Genomic DNA, 21,387 nt, shown 5'->3' with positions numbered 1-21,387 from the left:
CGTTATGCCCTTAACCAACATGGCGGCTGTACCACCTGTGCGTCACGCCGTCACGCCCCTCTACTCCGCGCTTTCCTTTACGTGCCGGCCGTAAGCTCCGTTGTTATGACGACACGGTCGTAAAGTCGCCATTTTGTGTTGTGTTGCAGCCGCCGTGCGCTCTTTCGTTGCGACAGAGGAGGAGAAGTCCTGGCTGGGATGAGCTCGGAGCTGGAGCCGGGGGTGGGAGAGACGGTGACTGTTCCCAGCGGTCTGCTTCTCCCCTGCCTGCCTGTGGGGCCCCTCATCTCCCACTTTAAGGAGGAAGGTGAGTGTGCGACTGGGGCTGTGCGCTCCCCGGCACTGATCGGGCTGCACTGCTCTGCCCTGTCCTCTGTCATAACAAGTGCACGTGTGTGCCTGGGAGGAGGGGCATTCTCTACATACATGTAACATATCTGCAGCAGGTCAGTATTACATGTATCCGGCGGCATAGGGAGCTATATACACCCCTCAGAGAGCAGTATTAAGAAGGGGGATGCCTGCATCTTATTAAAGGGATCCTCCTAATATTTATTATTATAGCGCCCTTCAGTCCATACAGTAAGGGAGAACAAGACCAGTATTGGTGCAGGAGAGGGGACCCTGCCTGCAAAAGCTCACACTCTGCTTCTGATGGATGCTGGTTAGGGAAGTACAACTCCCATCATTCCCAGCAGCTACAGGTCATGTGCAGGGATCAGACGTCAAGGGGGTGTTGGGATATGGCATTGCTTTCTGATTTGTGGGGGTGTCTTGACTGGTGGAACCCCGACTGGTGCCAAGAGTAAGATGCCCTTTCTCTGACAGGTCTTAAAGGTCCCAGCATATGTTAAAGGTGTGTGGGGGCTCCCCTTTATGAGGTCCGCGTCAAGGGGGGGGGGGCTCCCCTTTATGAGGTCCGCGTCAAGGGGCTCCCCTTTATGAGGTCCGCGTCAAGGGGCTCCCCTTTATGAGGTCCGCGTCAAGGGGCTCCCCTTTATGAGGTCCGCGTCAAGGGGCTCCCCTTTATGAGGTCCGCGTCAAGGGGCTCCCCTTTATGAGGTCCGCGTCAAGGGGCTCCCCTTTATGAGGTCCGCGTCAAGGGGCTCCCCTTTATGAGGTCCGCGTCAAGGGGCTCCCCTTTATGAGGTCCGCGTCAAGGGGCTCCCCTTTATGAGGTCCGCGTCAAGGGGCTCCCCTTTATGAGGTCCGCGTCAAGGGGCTCCCCTTTATGAGGTCCGCGTCAAGGGGCTCCCCTTTATGAGGTCCGCGTCAAGGGGCTCCCCTTTATGAGGTCCGCGTCAAGGGGCTCCCCTTTATGAGGTCCGCGTCAAGGGGCTCCCCTTTATGAGGTCCGCGTCAAGGGGGGGGGCGCTCCCCTTTATGAGGTCCGCGTCAAGGGGCTCCCCTTTATGAGGTCCGCGTCAAGGGGGGGGGCGCTCCCCTTTATGAGGTCCGCGTCAAGGGGGGGGGCGCTCCCCTTTATGAGGTCCGCGTCAAGGGGGGGGGGCGCTCCCCTTTATGAGGTCCGCGTCAAGGGGGGGGGCGCTCCCCTTTATGAGGTCCGCGTCAAGGGGGGGGGCGCTCCCCTTTATGAGGTCCGCGTCAAGGTGGGGGGGCGCTCCCCTTTATGAGGTCCGCGTCAAGGTGGGGGGGCTCCCCTTTATGAGGTCCGCGTCAAGGGGGGGGGCTCCCCTTTATGAGGTCCGCGTCAAGGGGGGGGGCTCCCCTTTATGAGGTCCGCGTCAAGGGGGAGGGGGGCTCCCCTTTATGAGGTCCGCGTCAAGGGGGAGGGGGGCTCCCCTTTATGAGGTCCGCGTCAAGGGGGAGGGGGGCTCCCCTTTATGAGGTCCGCGTCAAGGGGGAGGGGGGCTCCCCTTTATGAGGTCCGCGTCAAGGGGGAGGGGGGCTCCCCTTTATGAGGTCCGCGTCAAGGGGGAGGGGGGCTCCCCTTTATGAGGTCCGCGTCAAGGGGGAGGGGGGCTCCCCTTTATGAGGTCCGCGTCACGGGGGAGGGGGGCTCCCCTTTATGAGGTCCGCGTCAAGGGGGAGGGGGGCTCCCCTTTATGAGGTCCGCGTCAAGGGGGGGGGCTCCCCTTTATGAGGTCCGCGTCAAGGGGGGGGCTCCCCTTTATGAGGTCCGCGTCAAGGGGGGGGGCTCCCCTTTATGAGGTCCGCGTCAAGGGGGGGGGGGCTCCCCTTTATGAGGTCCGCGTCAAGGGGGGGGGGCTCCCCTTTATGAGGTCCGCGTCAAGGGGGGGGGGCTCCCCTTTATGAGGTCCGCGTCAAGGGGGGGGGGGCTCCCCTTTATGAGGTCCGCGTCAAGGGGGGGGGGGCTCCCCTTTATGAGGTCCGCGTCAAGGGGGGGGGGCTCCCCTTTATGAGGTCCGCGTCAAGGGGGGGGGGGCTCCCCTTAAGGTCCGCGTCAAGGGGGGCTCCCCTTTTATGAGGTCAGTATAAATGATGGTTGTCTTCAGGCTTTCCCAGCTTATGTTGTGTGTTGTAATATTGATTTTGATTTGTGACCAGTGGAGGGGAGGTCTAACTGGTGGAATCCTAGCTGGTCCCAGTAAGGGGTTACCATGTCTCTGCCAGGCCTCTCTAGCTGTTTGCAAAAGAACAACACTCAGCATGCCCTGACATCCTGTGGCTGTCAGGCATGCTGGGATTTGTAGTTTTGCAACCGCTGCAGCATCATGGATTGGGGCACCCAGGGGCAGTGTTAAGGGGGTTGTCTCATCATAGACAATGGGGGCATATCGCTAGGATATGCCCCTATTGTCTTATAGGTGCGGGTCCCACCCCTGGGACCAGCACCTATGTCAAGAATGGAGCCCTGCAAGGTGGTGGCTGGAGGACTCCGGTCCGGCCACCACCAAGCCGGCTCCCCATAGAAGTGAATGGGAACGTACCGCGCATGTGCGGCTCCCGCTCCCATTCATCTCTATGGGGCCGACGTAAACGCGCAGTGCGCCCTCCTTCACTTTTGGGGCTCCGTTCTCGATATAGGTGCGGTTCCCAGCGGTGGGACCCGCACCTATTAGACAATGGGGACATATCCTAGCGATATCCCCCACATTGTCCATGATGAGACAACCCCTTTAAAGGGGATGTGTCATCAGAAAATAACCTATTGTTTAAATCACATTTTTATGTTTAACACGTTTTTAAAGAATTTTTTATTTTCAATGTCAATATCTACATTTAAACAAAAAAACATAAAATCCTGCAGTTTTCGCACTGGTCGCTAAGAATAATAGTCGCCACTTCTTGATCGCTTTACTGCAGTTATCTGCTTATCTGTCGTTCTAATCCTGCCTGTAATGATATCACCTCTGTGTATGGATAAGACAGGATCCTCTATCTCACAGTAGGTGATTGTCAGAGCTTATCTATATACTCCCTGTACAATGACCTCTGCACAGATCACCGAGCTTGCCCCGAAAACTCTTCCCTTGTGTCTGTAGCTCCATGGGGCTGCCGTAAAGCAATTTTCTAAATGCTGTTAAGAAAGGCTCAGGCAAGATGGCCGCCCCCATATTCCTGTCAGAAAACAGAATAAATAAACCTGCAGGGATGTGTGCCTGCTTTATCTGACAGATAAGGTTTTTGTTCAGGCGTTTCCTTTAACGTCTTTGATTTTCGGGCGGCCGCCATCTTTCCTGTAAACCTCTGTCTAGAGATAAGCGGCGACGTCCCCATACAATAGTCTGCCGCTTTGCCTATCTCCCTCTGTGCAGTGTGGATGTTATCAGGAGGGTCATCCTATTATCCCTGCCTATTGTCTCTGGCACTCTCCCCCTCCCCCGCAGCACAATGGCGCCGTCACTCACTCCCCTAATGCTGCGACCTGTGATAACATCAGTCTGGGCGGCTGCTGATGGAGTCCGCTGGTGTGAGGCCGGGATGATGGGGGTGTTAGTTAGAATTTTATTTTTATGTGCATGGTTTCATAAAATTTAAAGTATCAAAGTTTTTTTAAAAACTCAGTGACACCCCCCCCCCCCTCCCTCCAAAAAAAAAGTTAATGTGCCACTAAAATGTTTGTCTGCCAGTTAAACCAGAGAGTGACGCAGGTTTTTATTTTCTGATTGCAGATTTTTTTTATTCTGTGTTGTGAACATGATTATGGGGGCGGCCATCTTGCCTGAGCTGTTCTTCACAGCATTTAGAAAGCATGGGGGGTTTTCTGAGATGGGTCTGGATAATCATCAATATCTGATCGGTGAGGGTCCGACACCGAGACCACCCAGCCGATCAGCTGTTTGAGAAGACGTCGGAGCTCGCTCCAGAGGACAGGTCAAACTCGTGAAACCCCTTTAAGAAAATAGTTTTACGGCAGCCCCATGGGTCCTAGACACACTGGTCAGGAGGGGACCTCATTGACTTCTATGGGAGAGTCTTCTACACCTGCTGTGTAAACTGTGCAGAGGTCATTGTACAGGGAGGGAGTAGATGAGCTCTGACAACCCCCTATTGTGAATGGTGGATCCTGTCTTATCTATACACAGAGCGCCGGACTCTTCTAACAGAGGAGGTCCAGGGTGTCGGACCCCCATCATTCTGATATTGATGAGTTACCCCGAGGGTAGGTCATCAATATAATTTACTGCATGACACCTTTAAAGAGCTGGAGGTGCCACCACATTAACCCTTTCCATGTATCTGATTGGCAGAGACAACCCCTTTCAGCTGATCGGCCCCGGTCCCACTCCTGGCAAACGGACGATTTGTTCCGGGGAAACCGGCTATAAAGTATCACATGGCAGCTATTCAGATGGATAGCCATCCACATAATACAAGGCCGGGCAGGGGCAGATTGGCCATAGACCCTAGAAGGAAATTTTTTCAGGTGGGCCGATGTCCAGGGAGCCACCTGAGCCCCCCTCACAGCCACTGGCCAGGTACCTAACAATCTGATGCTCTCAGCATTAGCTACTTAGGCATCGAATTCAACTGTATGGCTGTCCTCGGAACACTGAAACGGGTGAATACTGCGGCTCGGGCGGCAGTATTTTTCCCTTCACCCACGAGATAGAGGATCCGACCCCAGAGACAGGAAACCTACAGAAAAAAAGGGCGGACACTCTCCTCCCAATTCAGTGTGGTTTCCTGTCTCTGGGGAAGCCTGCGTTTTTTTTTCAGGTTTCAGGTCCTTCCCTTTGGTGCTCCTATGTTAATCCGGTGGGTCTAGACCTCAAACATACCCTGAGAACGTGAGGCGGCATCAGTTGCTGCGCTTGTAGGGACGGGCAGAGGCACAGCAGAACTCCGGAGGGGGTGATTTGTGTGCCGGAGCTTGCAGTGCCTGGCGGCATTTCTTCAAGTTAATGGATTCTAGACACTATTCTCTATAGGTTAAAATTAGAATTCTGTCTTTCCGTCTGGCCCCTCCAGTAAGATTCTTAACTACTAAAGATCAGGCCTTGGCTCTAGGAATTTCTGCCATGGAAAGCGAGGTTCTAGAATTTGTAAAAAAAAAAATCTGTTTTAGTTCCGATAGCAGAGGAGGACAAAGGCGAGGGGTTTTATTCCCCCCTGTTTTTAGTAAAAAAACAAACAAAAAAAAACAAAAAAAAAACTGGCTCATTCTGAACAATAATGACATTAAATCATTTCCTACAGATCAAAAAGTTCAAAATGGAAACTATAAAATCGGTCAAAAACCTACTTTCTCCTCTGTTTCATGGCAGTACTCGATCTCAGATGCATATTATCACGTTCCAATTGTTGCAGGGCATCAAAAATTCCTAAGGGCCGCAGTCAGAATAAGGGGTCAGTTACGGCATTTTCAGTTTCGGGCTCCCCCGTTTTGCCTGTCCATGGTCCCAAGAGTTTTTACAAAAATTATCGCAGAGATGGCGGCTCATGTAAGGGAGAGGAATTTTCTTTTTATACCGTACCTGGATGATATTCTGATTGTAGGGAAAACAGTATATGCCTGCGAAAGAGCAGTAGCTGTGGTGACAGAAATCCTGAGCAGTTTAGGATGGATTTTAAACCTGGAAAAATCAAGACCACATCCTACCGAAGACAGTCTTTTCTGGGATTGATATTAGATTCCTCCTGCCAGAGCTGTTTTGGAAAAAGTGATTCTCATCCACGAAAAAAAATCAGACACCTGATCAGAAATCCGGTGATCACAAGAAGGAATGTCTATCCTGGGATCCCTCTCATCTTGTATTCCACCAGTACAATGGGCACAACTCCACTCAAGGGGCCTCCAGTGGGAAATCCTGTCTCGCTGGGAGAAAAACGACTCCCTAGATGCAAAGAAAAAAAATTCTTCCTAAATCCAACAGGATCCCCTTGTGGGATAGATGCCCTGGTACAGAAATGGAAATTTCCCCTGGCCTACGCCTTTCCTCCTCTTCCCTTAATTCGTTGTGTATTAGGAAAACTCAGGGAAGACTGGGCGAGAGTTATCCTCATTACTCCTTTTTGTCCGAGACTGTCTTGGTTCACGTGGCTCCGGATCATCTTAATCTCTGATCCGTGGGTCCTTCCAGAGATTCGGGGTCTGTTGAGCCAGGGTCCATTGGTTTATCCAGACATAAAATCTCCACCTGCCTGGAACTTAAAAGGTACCCTGTTAGAGATGAAAGGATTCTCCGATGCCTCGATCTGAACTCTTAAGAAGAGTAGGAAAAAAAGTAATGCTAGCTATCTATGCTAGAGTGTGGCAGAAATTTTTAGATTTTGGGCATATCCAGATCAATGATATTCCATCGTCTGCTCCCATCCATCTAATATTTGAGTTCCTTCAGAAGGGACTAGATCTGGGACTAGCAGGTAATACCTTAAAAGTGAATGTGTCTCGGCTCTGTCGGCCCTGTTTAATCAGGACATCGCAGGATGCCCGTGGATATCAAGGTTCTTTAGAGCGGTAGACAGATCTACCCCGACGGCTTCAGTTAGACATCCTCCTTGGGATTTAAACCTAGTTTTAAAGGCCCTAACTCGTCCTCCATTTGACCCTAAAGAGACCAGCTTTATTAAACGTCTTACCTTGAAGTTATGTCTCCTAATAGCTTTAACATCTGCTCACAGGATTGATGAGATTCAGGCCATTTCCATCAATCCTCCTTATACCACAATTTTAGAGGACAAGGTTTTGATACATCCTGATCCGGCTTTTCTTCCAAAAGTCGTTTCTAAATTTCATAGGTCACAAGAAATTATTCTTCCTACCCGGTTTTAAAAATCCTGGGTCTGAAGAAGAGAGATCCCTTCACTGTCTAGACGTCAGAGGGGCCTTGCTTAACTATCTATCTCGCACTAAAGATTGACGCAAATCGTCTTCACTCTTTATACTCTCAAGGATTGAATAAGGGTAATGCGGCCTCTAAAAGTTCTATTGCTAGGTGGATTGTTTTGGCTATTTCCTTGTCTTATCTTTCATCTGGGTTATCTCCTCCAACGGGTCTTAAGGCACACTCTACCAGGGCAGTGGCTACCTCCTGGGCAGAAAGATCCTCGGTTCCCATAGAGGATATTTGCAGAGCAGACACCTGATCTTCTCCTTCAACCTTTTTTAAACACTATCGTCTTGATTTGAGCTCCTCTCTTTCAGGATCTTCCTTTGGGGGGAAAAGGTGCTTCTTTCTACTCTCCCACCCTGAATATTCCTCTGGTAATTCTCTTGTGATGCTGTCATGGGTGAAGGGAAAAATTATGATTACTTACCGGTAATTTGATTTTCCAGAGCCCATGACAGCACCCTTATATTCCCTCTCTATTGGGTTTTGTTGATTCTCTTATAGTCACACGGGTGTTGCATAAAAAAATAAATACAAAATTAATCATTTAACAGTATGTTGGCGGACTTCCTCCGATGCTTGGATATCACACTGAATTGGGAGGAGAGTGCGCCCTTTTATTCTGCAGGTTTCCTGTCTGTGGGGGCGGATCCTCTCTCTCATGGTGCTGTCATGGGCTCCGGAAAATCAAATTACCGGTAAGTAATCATCATTTTGTTGCTGCAATGTGGTATTTGGTTCTGCTGGGGCAGTATTTTGTGTTGCACTATGGTATTCTTAACCCTGCCTAGCTGTTTTGCCCTCCCCTGTTAATCTGGACCCACCTACAACATAGGGCCACTTTTATTTTTATCTTTTTTACTGGGCCACTTTAAGTTACCAGTCCGTCCCTGAGGCCAGGTCAAGCCCTCCAGAATGGTAGCTGCCCATACGGACTGTTTATTAGTGGGGGTCCCTCTGATGTCCGTAGGTCCTATTTGGGGGGGGGGGGGGGCAGGGTTTTTCCATAAAGTCCATAAACTTGCATTTTCTTCCTTCTTCCCTTATAACTCCTGTTAGGGCGTCACTTGGAGGATGATGATGATGTGGGAGGGTCTCTACAGAAATCCCTATACGCACAGCTACTGGTAGCCCGGCAGTTTATGTCCCCGAGAACTAAAGGATTGGGCATGTTGAAATCTAGCTGCCTGATCCTGATCTCCCTAACCTCTGCTGTCTCCAGACACATTAGATAGGATTTTAGGATTTCCTTAGTATTGAGTAGGTGATATAATTAGTGTCCATGCATCAGGACTTACCACAGGTATTCATTCTGTGGTATATTCTCAAATCCTGACCGGTAGGTGGGTCCTGAGGACCGGAGTTGAGAAACCCTGCATTAGACTGACAGCCGGGTCGTCTGACATTTATCTAATATGTAAGCAGTCCGCATGCTCCTTTCACTTCTATTGGAGTTCCGAGAACAACTGAGTAGCTGTGAATGCTGGGAGTGGTAGTTTCACAGCAGCTGGCGTGCCGTAGGTTGCTGACCCCTATAAGACTTGGTTGTTGGTGCAGAGCAGTGGTGACTTTCTCTCTCGCGTGGCAGTGCCCACTAATCCTGTGATGTCCCCCTCCCCCCACCCTGCTCTGGTATTGTCGGCAGTGTAATCCTGTCACTGTAACCTCATCCTCCTACAGAGATTATGGGACGCTGCTCCGGACTAGGGGATATAAGAAAATCAGGTTATAACCAATCAATATTGAGGACTAAATATCGGATGTACCCCTAACATAATATATAAATTACGGTAAACTGCCCTCCTTCCCTCAAAAACGCAACATAAAAACTACAAAAATGGGAACATTTACCGCTGTCCACAATGGGACGATATCATCTATTAGAAATGGCTGTATCCACTCCAAACCGTCCCTGTAGTATTAAAACGTACAGATATAACGAACTGCGGCAAAATCTTCACACGATTTCTATGGCAAAGCGAAAAAAATTGCGCTACAAAAACAGGAAGGAGGAATAAACTTTCCGAATATACAAAACTATACTACTGCCTGTTTAAACAATAGCCATAAAATCCTGCAGCTTTCGCACTGGCCGCAAGGCCTAATAATAGGCCCCACTTCTTGGTCTTTACAGACCACCTTACTGCAGTTATCTGCTTATCTGTCATTCTAATCCTGCCTGTACTGATATCACCCCTGTGTATAGATAAGACAGGAATTACCATTCACAATAAGTGATTATCAAAGCTTATCTATTCCCTCCCCGTACAATGACCTCTGCACAGGTCACAGAGCATGCCTAGAAATCTCTCCCATAGAAGTCAATAAGGGTCCCTCCTGACCACTGTGTCTACGGCCCATGGGGCTGCTGGAAAGCAATTGTCTCAGGCAAGATGGCCGCCCCCATAATCATGTTCAGGAAGTAGAATTAAAAAGTCTGTCATCGGAAAATAAAAAGCTTATCTGTCACTGTCTGGTTTTTGGTCACACATTTCCTTTTAAAATAAAAAGTGTTGTTTCCTAATAGAGAGTCCCTTTAATTAGCAGAGATTAGTAGGTTTCCGAATCCTCGTTCTGATCTTTTTCTTGCTGCTTCCAGATGAAGATGTGCATCGATGTGGTCGCTGTCAGGCGGAATTCACGAGCCTGGAAGAGTTTGTCCAGCACAAGATACAAAAAGTCTGCCAACAGGAGCTGGAGCAGAACCTCGCGTCTTCCATGTCAGCCCTCAGCAGCCAAGAGGTAATCCTTAAAGGGCATGTATCACCCCTAACGGTCCAGAGAGATTCTTTACAGCGGCCACGTGGACCTCTATGGGCGAGTGACGTGGGCATGCTGTGTGACCCGCGTTGAGGTCGCAGGGAGGGCAGTAGGTAAGCTGTGTCCATCCCCCATGGTGAATGGTGAATCCTGTGCTATCTATGTAAAGGTGTTACCTGTCATTGTAATCCTGCCTGGGAAGATAATGAGATGACTGCTGAGAAGTGTCAGAATAGGAATTGTCAGTCAGTTTGTGGCTCAGGGCAAAGAAATAATTACATGGAAATAAATAAATAAACTGTTATAAATATTTATATATAAACACTTATCTGTCCTGCAATATTCCAGCTTCCCTGATAATAAGCTGAATATTTTTTTTTTGTAGCTCACTTCTCAGCTTTGTTGTGTAGACTGGGACAGGGTCAGCGCTCATGGCATTTATATTAGAGGGTGGGGGATTTGATGTCCAAAGACGGCCATGTTATTCAGCAGAATAGAAGGGATAGCATTAATATATAGACAGATAAGGGAGGAAATACAGCAGTGGAGCTGCTCACACTATATGCGCCTTTGCCTGATGCAGCAAAGCAGTGATTTAAACACTGTGCACACTGCTGGGAGGACAGGTCTGCTGTAGTGCTGGAAAATAGGTGGGGGAGGGAGAGTGTATAGACGGAGATAAGGCTCCGTATGCAGCTCTGGGGATGGGCTCTGCTCCAAGTCTTCCTGGAGACTAATAATCTGTCCATTCTTTGCCATAAAGTGCATTGTGTGTACAGACAGTGCAGGAAGGACTCAGTATGTGATGAGAAGTTATCTCTACAGAACTGCCGGGCTCTAGATATTGATCTCTACTTGGGATAGGTCATCAATTTCATATCAGAGGTCTGACACCGAGCAGCTGATTGGCGGGGGTGTCAGTTGTCAGAACTCAACCAATCTAATATTAATGACCTATCCTAAGGCTTGTTTCACCTTTGCGTTGAAACTGATCCGGCCGGGAACAGCCTGCCGGATCCGTTATTACCTGGCGCTGCAGACATGCATCCACAACCCAGAAAATAGGCCATGGGGCGGGCGGCCGGCCGGCCGAAAACTGCTGCGCACATCGGTATTTGTCCGGTCGCTCGTCTGCCTATTTTCTGGGTTGCAGTCAGATCTCCGCCTGTCCCCTTTATAGTGAATGAGGCCGGACGGTACCTCGGCAGCGCCCGGTATTCACGGATGCGGCAGGCTGTTCCCGGCCGGATCAGTTTCATGCAAATGTGAAACAACTCGAAGGATAGGTCATCGGAACCTGGATAACCTCTTTAAAATGCATGCACAGCTGGCCATCAGAGTCTAGTGGTCCCTTTACATGGGACATTATTGGACCAGTTATCCGGAACAAATGTGTTCCACTGCTTGCAACCGATATTCGGCTCGTACACAAGTGCCGCTGATGAATGACCAAACTCTCATTCATCTGGTAAATTCATAGTTTCTGCTGATGCATAAATCATAGTTTCTGCAGCGCATCATACTGTGTGAACCGGGATCTGCTGCCCAGAAATAATAAATCTGTAAGGGGACGTCAAGTCATTGCAGTGGAGGTGATCGCTGCGTGGAAATGCAGCTCTCACCTCTGACGAGCAGGAAGTTGCTCAGTCGGCACGTTCGTCCAGTGTGGAAACTGATAAATTTACCACATTTTTTTTAGACGGTCTACACTTAGTTTACGCTGTCTAAATGTTAGACTGAATTTGTAAAACTGGTCCCGTAGTCATGGATAACTATTTCTGCACTGGTGCAGAGTGGCTGAGGGTTTCTCACATTATACTAATCTAATGCACTGCATTAAATGTAAGTACCCCTCAGCTCCTGTGTATATGTCTGATGTTTTACCGTGGAAAATACGAAGTTCTAAATCTCATGAATATTTGTAACAGCAGGTGGTGCCGTGTATAGAAGAATATAACGGGGACATGTCTCATGTCATTGTGGAGACCACCTCCTTGCAAGAGGACATCAGCACTGCTCCAGATATAGGTACCTTACCAGCTATTATACTAGTTATTCCCAACACTTGGTCTACTGTGGAAAACTTAGAGTAAGGGCTCATTCAGACGGCCGTATGAATGAGCGCGTATCTGTTCCGCAATTTGGCGGAACAGGTGCGAACCCATTAATTTCAATGCGGCCGCGGCTCCACGGAAAAGATAGAACATGTCCTGTTCTTTTCCGCAATCGCAGACAAGAATAGGCACTTTCTATTACGGTTGCGGCCATGTGCGGTCCGTGTTTTGCGGATCCGCAAATTGTGGATCCGCAAAGCACTACGGCCGTCTGAATAGGCCCTAAACCTGTAGTAATGTCTGAAATGAACCATGCAGAGACTAAACGTCACTTACATTTATTTTGTCATCCTAGCAATATCTGAGGAGGTAAAGGTCGTGACCAGTGAGGACAGCATGGACTGTGGCCAGAAGACTGATGTTCAGGAATTGGAGGTGGAGTGGCAGGAAACCTCCGAAATGTCAGGGCAGACTGACGAGGCTGCCATGGGGAAGATAAATTTGGACGAGAGAGGACGCTATGTTTGTCAGATGTGTGAAAAATCCTTTAAAAGTGTAAGTGTGTGTGGGGTTCGCATGATCTCGGTGTGGTCCTGAGAATCCCTGTTTAATGACCTCCTTTTTCTGCCTAGTGCACTATTCTGAAGGCTCACATGCTCACCCATAGCACCAAGAAAGACTTTGAATGCAAGATATGTGGAGATTCGTTCAGGACAAAGGGCTCTCTAATCCGCCACATCAGGAGGCACACCGGTAAGTTATATAGGAAAGAAAATGGGCGCCTCACGTGACCACAGCCCGGTCAGTGACCTGTGATGTATTGAGGTGTTATGCTGTACTCTGCCTATGTATGTGCTCTGTCTCACAACCGGGTTTGATGAAAATTCTGCAAATGATCTTAAAGGAGAAAGGCTTGAGCCGAACCGTCAGAAAGTCCAGCACCATTCTGCAGCTTGCTGTGTATTGGAGTATATACAGGCTGCAGAAGCCAAACAGAGCAAAAGTTTTAAGAAAAATCAGCTGGAAATGTTTAATACTACACCTTTCCTGAGGGCGGCCATATTGGAGACACACACTTCTTCATTGTATTTCCTGTGCAGACGGGACAGAAGAGTGTCTGCACTTTATGGCAGCTTCAATGAATGAGTCGGCTGACAGAGCAATTTCATAGATTATTCGATATTGTATATTCGTCTCGCCACATATCAGTATGTTGTTAGGGCATGTTGATGTCTGGGGGTCTCCCCGCTCCCTAGCTTTATTGGCTAGGTTGAAAAACAACTAAAAAGAGCGTCTCTCGATCTGTCAGATCCAGATCAGCCATTCATATCGAAATGCATTTGGGGAATTAAAGATTTTATTTAGGATTAGAAAGTATGGTAGCATTCTTCCAAAAACAATGCTGCGCTCCACTGCTGAGTGTTTGTCATATTTCAGATCTGTCTCATTCACTGAAATAGATCTGAACCGTAAGAGCAGACGTGGACAGATGTGGCGCCATTTCTGAAAGAAAACGGCCATGTTTTTCTAGCCATGTGCATCCTCTAATATCCAGCTGGCCACCCAACTGTCCACTGACATCTGGTGACTTTCAGACTTGCACAGTCTGAGTCCTAGAGATAATCGGCACCACTGGTGTCTAGCAACCGCTTATTCGGGTAAGCACCAAATGAACTCGCCGGCAGATTCATGTTTCTGATGGCTCTGGCTAGATTCAGCAGTTGGCAGCTGAACTCTCGTGTACAACCGCTGCCTCATGTGTGGATGGCCAGCTTTACACTGTGCGGTTCTTTCCAGATTCTGAGAATAGTAATATTATATTTAAAACTTACAGAAATGATGTCCTATTTATTATTATTTTATTATTATTATTATTATTATTATTTTTTTTTATCTATTCGTACCAGACGAGCGCCCGTACAGCTGTTCAAAGTGTGGGAAGAGTTTCCGTGAGTCGGGGGCATTATCAAGGCATATGAGGTCTCTCACACCCTGCACAGAGAAGATCAGCCACGTCCTGGGGAATAGCATTGTGCTCAAACGCGATGAAAACTCTTCAGGTCTGTTCACAGCAAAAATGTAAGGGGTATTCCCATCTGGACAATTATGGCCCATCCATGGAATATCCCTTAATTGTCCACCTTTTAGACCTGCTGCTGTCTCTAGAATTGGGCCCTATCTCATGCCACCATGAATGGAGAGGAGACCATGCATCCAATCCACTCACTTCTACAGGACTTCCGAAAATATCCGAGCACCCCGTCCTGACTATTGTTGGAGCTTCCTTAGAAGTGAATGAAGAGAGCCTAGCGTGCACGGCAGTGTGATGCAGGTCCCAGAGGTGGAAACCGCATCGATCGGTCCCATGGTCCCATGGATATGCCATAAACATCCAGATGGGAATACCCCTTTAAGCTGCTTGTACGCTTGTATGTCATTGTCTTTACAATTGGCGATAGTGATTCTTTTTTTATTTTTTTTTATGGTGAAATTCAGTCCAATGTGAATTTTTTTTCTCTCTCGTTGCAGTGTTGGTATCTACAGACGTCACTTCACATTTAGGAACAGATGAAATGGATGGCAGTCCAGTGATCCAGCTCGTAACTGACGAAAAAGGCAATCTACTACATGAAATTCATGTCCAGGTGCGAGCTGTGGCTTTCAAAACGGGGGTGAGTAGAGATTTTCCCGTAAACTATCAGATCAAGTCTTCTGACCTCAAGGTGCTGCCATCACTGTACAGCCGCAGCTATGTGGTAGTAGGTTTCTTTGACATACAGGGCAGATGAAGGCAGGAAAGCTATAATCATTCATATAGTCTTACCCCTCTTTATGTGCAGAGGCATCAATAGTAAAAATCTGCAGAGCATAATAAAAGTATGATATCTATCCCTTGATATCTGGTTCTCTTTTTAAATAGATAGATGGTATACTGAACAAGGACGGAGAGGATTTCAAGTGTCCTCAATGTGGTGAAATCTGCAGAAGTAGCAACTCCTTGAAGGTCCACCTGAAAGGGCATGAAGGTAAACTAAGAAATCTAAAACGCAGTATATAATTAGGGGAAGATTTTCTGAGACTAAGGCTACTTTTGCTGGATCCGTCATGGATCAGCAAAAACTCTTCTGTCACGATAATACAACCGTCTGCATCCGTTATGAACGGATCCGGTTGTATTATCTTTAAAATAGCCAAGATGGATCCGGCATGAACACCATTGAAAGTCAGTGGGAGACGGATCCGTTTTTTATTGTGTCCGAGAAAACGGATCCGTCCCCATTGACTTACATTGTGAGTCATGACTTGCTCCGCACCACATCGTGGACAGAAAAACACTGGTTGCAGACTTATTCTGTCCGCGATGGGGACGCAACCAAACAGAACGGAATGCATTCTGGTGCACCATTTCGTTCAGTTCTGTTGTCCCCATTGACAATGAATGGGGACAAATCGGAAGTAGTTTCCACCACTATTGAGATCCTGTGACGGATCTCAATAGTGGAAAAGGATAGCGCAGATGTGAAAGTAGCCTACACTTGGTTGGAGGGAATAGCGCCAAACGTGCTTTTGGTGTTTGTTGCAATTTTTCAAGACTGCATGCTCTAGGAATGAAGTTTTCTTGGTTTTATCACTTTGATGCCCTTAGGCTGCCCTCACACTGTGTATTGCAGTGTCCGTTTGCCATATACGTACAGAGGCATCCAATAAAAGTATGTTGTGTGGTTTTTTTGTTTTTTTTACCTCTTGTGAGCCTGTTGACAACAGATGCCACTATACGCCTGTGCAGTGCCATCCATGAGAGGTATGCAGAGTATTCTGACATATGCTTCTGGCAAACCCAGTAAAACCCAGTGCAAAAGCATCCTAAGGGTATGGCCGCACACAGGGAGTCTTGTGCGGATTTTGGGCTGCAATCCACTGTGGCAAAAAAAAAACCACCTGAAATGGGGTCTTCCACTGCTTCGACTCTATGCATTTTCAAAGGTTTGGGTAAAACCTGCAGCATAAATTGACATGCTACAGATTGGAAACCTGCAGCACCAATCATATTATGCTGGGGGTTTTCTCCAAAGCATGTGGATGAAATTTCTAAAATTCCATCCTCTTCACTTGTGCTGTAAATGCTGCTGATTTTCCTCAAGGAAATCTGCAGTGTTTGCTCCAGATGTGGCTGTACCGGAAGTCTTCAGTACTGTGTTCTAAGGGTGACGGTATAATAGCTTGTGGTTGGAGCACGTACCAGCAGTGGAGACTGGTCGGAAGTACAGGCATGCCTAGAAACAATGGCTTGTCAGCATGCCATGGAGGTATTTATGGTTTTCATATTCGCTTGATCCGTCCTTCACATAAATACAATGTTTAGTCATTTGATACGGCTATTTTTAATATTGTTAGATGGTTCCTACTCCTAAGGATCTTACCTTTTTCTTGTGAGATGCAAAGTCACTGCGGTTCGATCAAGTAATGAATTGCTGCTGGTTGTCTTGGCAGGCTGCAAGCTGTTTCGCTGTGATCAGTGCGGCCGGGAATTCTTAAAGGCTCACATGCTCAAAAAGCACCAGGAATCCCATGGCAATATTCGGAAATACAAATGTGGAGAATGTGGGAAGATGTACAAAACGGTAGCTCACGTCAAAGGCCATATGAGGGTGCACTCTGAAGACCGGCCATACCCCTGCCCAAAATGTGGAAAGAGATATAAAACTAAGGTGAGAGGGCCAGAGGTTGACCAGGTTACAAGCTCTTCAGTCCAGCTAGGTGTATAGCTAATGGCTAGGTATGTGGTACAAAGTTGTGAACAGTCAGACGTTTATGGCATGTCGCATTAGTATGCCATATGTGTCGCACAGTAAAAATAGACAAAGTATATAGTCTAGCAGAAATCCATAACTTTCTTTTTGTTACAGAACGCTCAGCAAGTTCACTTGCGTACCCACATGGAGGACAAGCCTTATGTATGTCAGTACTGCCCTCATAGCTTCAGGGAGAAGGGCTCCTTGATCCGGCATATTAGGCATCACACAGGCGAGAAACCTTTCAAATGTCCAAGATGTGGCCGAGGATTTGCAGAACACGGAACACTCAACCGCCACATGAAAACCAAAGGTGACATTTATATAGGTAGCAGCATTATTACAGTGGCACAGTATAGACTCCATGAGACAGTGTAAATCCTGTATTTCACCTTGATTCATTGCTTCCTTATACCCTTGTACATAAGGAGTCTGATGGAGCGTGACATGGAGGCATATGGAGAAACCATAGAGGGCTTATGTACCTCTATAGTAGCCTTATGATAGCGCCTTACAAAATGAACTATAATACAGCAGGGTGCATGAACCCCAAGATTGGACTTCTCTTTATAATGACGCTTGACATGACAGTGTTAAAGGGGTTGTCCAGGATTAAAAAGTGAATGTCTGCTTTTCCGCACCACCTCTGTCCATCGTGTCTGGTGGTATTGCAGCTTTGTGGTGTTGAATCGGATGGGGCTGAGTTGCAATACCACACACAACCTCTGGAGAGGTGTAGCACTGTTAGAAGGAAGCAACCATGGTGTGTTTAAATTATTATTATTATTTTTATTCTGTACAACCCCTTCAAGGCATTGACTTTATTTAAAATTCCGGTGGCTGCCCTACCTTTGTTTAGTACAGAGTGCTATATGGTGACCAATATCTGCTGTCAGGGGAAAAGCAGCAGCCTTGGCTACTGCTACAAAAGGTGTTCCCGAAGGGGAAACTATGCCTTAATGGGGTTGAACCTGGACATATTCTCTTTTTCACCCAGACAGCCCCTCTGATATGAGCATCAAACTAGGCTTCCACCTAGCAGTGTTGACGGTGACGTCACCGGCACTGATGGGCGGGCTTTAGCTCTGCCCTAGTCTGTTTTACAGGCTAGGGCGGCGGTGACGTCACCGGACTCACTGTTAGACAAAAGCATCCGTACTCATATCAGAGGGGCTGTCTGGGTGAAAGAGAGCTCTGAACCCGGGCAACCCCTTTAAAGTACCAGTACTTTACAAGGACATCTACGTGCTTGGGGACATTAACTGTTCAGCATCTATATTCCATTGGCCAGTAGTAATGGCTTTTCCTTACTTCAGGTGGTTGTGTAATTCTCCAGCACCATACAGAGCAGACAGAGCATACTGAAAACAGCAATAGCTCAGAAACCATGAGCAGCACAACGGCCTCTGAGGAACCACATACTATGCTGGTGGAGTTTTCTTCAGTAGTCGCTGACACTCAGGAATATATTATTGAGGTGAGGAGAATATTTTTTTTTTTTATGCATTAAAACCCATCAAGGAGTTTTATTAGCAGCGGCCGGATGGTAACACTTGTTCATGGCTGCCACATTTTGAATGGGCCACATTATGACTTTTTGAGTTGAATCTGTCTGTTTTTTTTGTTCCCTCCTGATGCAGACTTCTGAAGACATAGAAACTAGTGAGGCTGCTGAGCTGCTCCAGAGTACAGGAACCCAGGAGGTGAGTCACTTTAAAGAGGACCTTTCACTAGAATAAAACTTCTAAACTAACTATACAGACATGTAGAGCGGCGCCCAGGGACCCCCCTGCACTTACTGTTATACCTGGGCGCCGCGCCGTTCTCCCGGTATAGCCTCCGGTATCTTTACAGTTAGGCTCCACCCAGGGGAACCTGCCGTCGGCTCATTCTCCCATGCTGCAGCGCTGGCCAATCACAGCGCTCAGCTCATAGCCTGAGAGAGAAAAGAGCCTCTCTGGCTATGAGCTGAGCGCTGCGATTGGCCAGCGCTACAGCATGGGAGAATGAGACGCCGGCAGGTTCCCCTGGGTGGAGCCTAACTGTGAAGATACCGGAGGCTATACCGGGAGAACGGAGCGGCGCCCAGGTATAACAGTAAGTGCAGGGAGATCCCTGGGCGCCGTTCTCCGTGTCTGTATAGTTAGTTTAGAAGTTTTATTCTAGTGAAAGGTCCTCTTTAACATGTTAGATATGTCCTTTCAGTCAGTGCAAACAGTCAAGATGGCCACACATAGATGTGGGCCCCATATACACATGCAGGCTGGGTTTTAGCTGAGAATGCATGCGCTGTCAATAGTGCAGGGGAATAATCTGCTGCCAGACCCCTCAGGCCGGTGACTTATCTCCCATGAGAACATAGGATGATTCTTCTTTCCCCCGACGCCTGGTGCCAAAAGAGAGTTAAGATGCTCCCATAAACATTGGATGGTTGGCCGGTCCCACCAAAATCTACTGTGTACAATCGTGGGTCCTGTTAGAGTTGTGTGCCTTTGTCATAGGATGCCCCTCTCCTTGCAAGTCTGTTCATCTATTTTCGGCCATAATGATGTTGCCCTGCAGAAAGTGATGGCACTAAACGGTAAGCCCCACAAACTGCCAGGTGCTGTGTATGCATTCAGATATAATATCAGCAGTTTTTGTCTTTCCTTTGCTATATTTTCAATGTTTTCTTTCCATGCCTTCATGTCTATACAGGTGGACAGCCATATTCTCAATGTAGTACAGCAGTTGGTAAGCAACGCCAGCCCAGGACAGCAGATCATTGTACAAAATGTGACACTGGACGATACTACTGAGCCCTGCATAGAGGAGGTCCCCACTACAGACACTATAACCATAGCTACCCCAGAATCTCTGACTGAGCAGGTCGCAATGACTCTGGCCTGTGCCATTGGAGACGGAGCACTAATCGCTAACGAAGTTTCTCCTGTGGAGGAAGTAATAGCGCCCGAGGACGTGGAACAGGTTGGAGAGTTTGTCATTACCTCACACGAAGGGGAGGTGGAGGTCCAGACGGTTATTGTGTAGCCGCCTACACCTTCCATGTGATATCCTCGGATTAAAACAGGAAGCCAAATCTGTACACTGGTCTGCTGTGAATTGCATACTTCCGCCTCCACTAGATGGCGCTGTCTCAGGTCTAAGCTTTCATGCTGCAGACTGGCAAAGGAGTCCAGAGAGGAGCCCGCGTTTGTGATGGCAGAGTTGCTGGGAAGTAATGCTCAAGGCTTTTCCTCTTAAGCTACTGGTACATAAAGTGACTGTGACCTGGAGATCACTGGTTCTGTCTGAGGTAGGAGGAGGTTGTAAGCTCAGAATAATGCCTGTGCCTTTTGAGCTTTGCACTTGTATCCTCAGTCACAACCCAGCGTCGGATGTGTCGGTGTCTTCTAAAGTCTGTATTTCTGTGGGTAGCTGCACCCCAAATCCTTCTCACATTGAGAAAGCTGCAGCTCTCCACTCACCAATGGAAACTTAATGGCTATGCCATGCATGGGTTGTCGTATGTTACTGCACAGCAACCACCAGAGGAATGTTCTTAGAAAGTAAACCCTTCACCGCTCGAGCTTTTAGCCTGTTCTAGGCACTAGGGAAGTATGGTTACCATCACGTGCAGTCTTGCTATACAACTGACCTGTGACACCAAACAATAAGCTGTATCCTCAGTTCTCCAGCATCCATACATCAGCAAATATCTGAGAGCAGTTATTACCGTCTGACGGAACTGTGCCTGCAGCAACGGGAGGAGCGTTTTAAGGAATTGACTGTAATTTTAAAGTCCAGCTATTGCCTAAAATTCAGTACGATGTCTGCTGATTGACTATTAGCACCTGAGATTGCGCGCAAGCTAAACATTCCTTGAAAGGGCATTTAAATGGGTTGTCGAAAAGCAAAGAATCAAGTCTTTACCTGAAGGACAGTCTTCTATGGTGTTTAAAATACTGGCTAATTAGGAGGTTCCTTCTAGCACGGGAGGTATCGGCAGTTATGGCGCCACCTGCGGTTTTCTGTAGTTGTCACGTTGAGTGATCGCTGATGGGAGTCACCTCTACTGGGTGCAGCACGTAGGGGTATGTTCATACAGTGACACTTGAAATCCACACATTTACTAGCCATCGTGTGTGTGTGTGTGTACTTTGACATGCATTTCTGCTGCCTGTTGACTGGGAAAATTGGGCACGTAAATCTGCGTGAAAGAGAAATTGACACGCAGTTTCTCTTTTCACGCAGTACGGATTTCAAATTGCTGCCATGAAAGTATTTCCCATTGAAAACGAGAGACCATCGTTTGTGGCCATATTTCGGTGTGGAATACGCTCATATGTTCTGCTCTAAAATACGTATGAACATGCCCTTAAAGGGGTTTTCCGAGACTTAAATACTGATGACCTATCCTTTGAATAGGTCATGCTCAGTGTTGGTACGATACCTGGGACCCCCGCCGAACAGCTGTTCAAAAAGGCAGCGGTGCTCGCAGTAGCATCGAGGCCTTCTCATACCTTTCCCTAGGCCAGTGAT

At 47.8% G+C, this 21,387-nt stretch overlaps 1 protein-coding gene across 4 annotated transcripts; it reads left to right on the top strand.

Annotated features, from left to right (window-relative positions):
- Positions 1 to 115: 115 nt before the first annotated feature.
- Positions 116 to 19,919, top strand: E4F1 (E4F transcription factor 1). Of its 4 annotated transcripts, none has more exons than XM_044304408.1 (13): positions 116 to 307; positions 9,859 to 10,001; positions 11,951 to 12,047; positions 12,429 to 12,628; positions 12,706 to 12,826; positions 13,981 to 14,133; positions 14,603 to 14,745; positions 14,994 to 15,099; positions 16,565 to 16,782; positions 16,981 to 17,179; positions 18,183 to 18,343; positions 18,507 to 18,569; positions 19,564 to 19,919. In XM_044304408.1, exons 1-13 carry the CDS (start codon positions 199 to 201, stop codon positions 19,894 to 19,896), a joined length of 2,046 nt encoding a protein of 681 aa, XP_044160343.1. In that variant the 5' UTR covers positions 116 to 198; the 3' UTR covers positions 19,897 to 19,919. The 4 variants fall into 4 exon arrangements, with proteins under 4 accessions (XP_044160343.1, XP_044160344.1, XP_044160342.1 ...); XM_044304409.1 differs by having other exon boundaries at positions 11,948 to 12,047; positions 14,603 to 14,718; XM_044304407.1 differs by having other exon boundaries at positions 117 to 307; positions 11,948 to 12,047.
- Positions 19,920 to 21,387: the final 1,468 nt, after the last annotated feature.

This window comes from Bufo gargarizans, chromosome 8, assembly GCF_014858855.1.
Source record: "Bufo gargarizans isolate SCDJY-AF-19 chromosome 8, ASM1485885v1, whole genome shotgun sequence".
In the NCBI taxonomy this organism is placed as follows: domain Eukaryota; kingdom Metazoa; phylum Chordata; class Amphibia; order Anura; family Bufonidae; genus Bufo; species Bufo gargarizans.
Note: the sequence above shows the minus strand (reverse complement) of the source record. Positions and strands in the feature narration are given on the sequence as shown.

Excerpts from the sequence above, each read along its gene's own strand:
- E4F1 (XM_044304407.1), top strand. The coding sequence starts at position 199 with ATGAGCTCGGAGCTGGAGCCGGGGGTGGGAGAGACGGTGACTGTTCCC. Across the intron at positions 308-9,858 it reads CTCCCACTTTAAGGAGGAAG|ATGAAGATGTGCATCGATGT; the intron begins GTGAGTGTGCGA and ends TGCTGCTTCCAG. Across the intron at positions 10,002-11,947 it reads CAGCCCTCAGCAGCCAAGAG|CAGGTGGTGCCGTGTATAGA; the intron begins GTAATCCTTAAA and ends TATTTGTAACAG.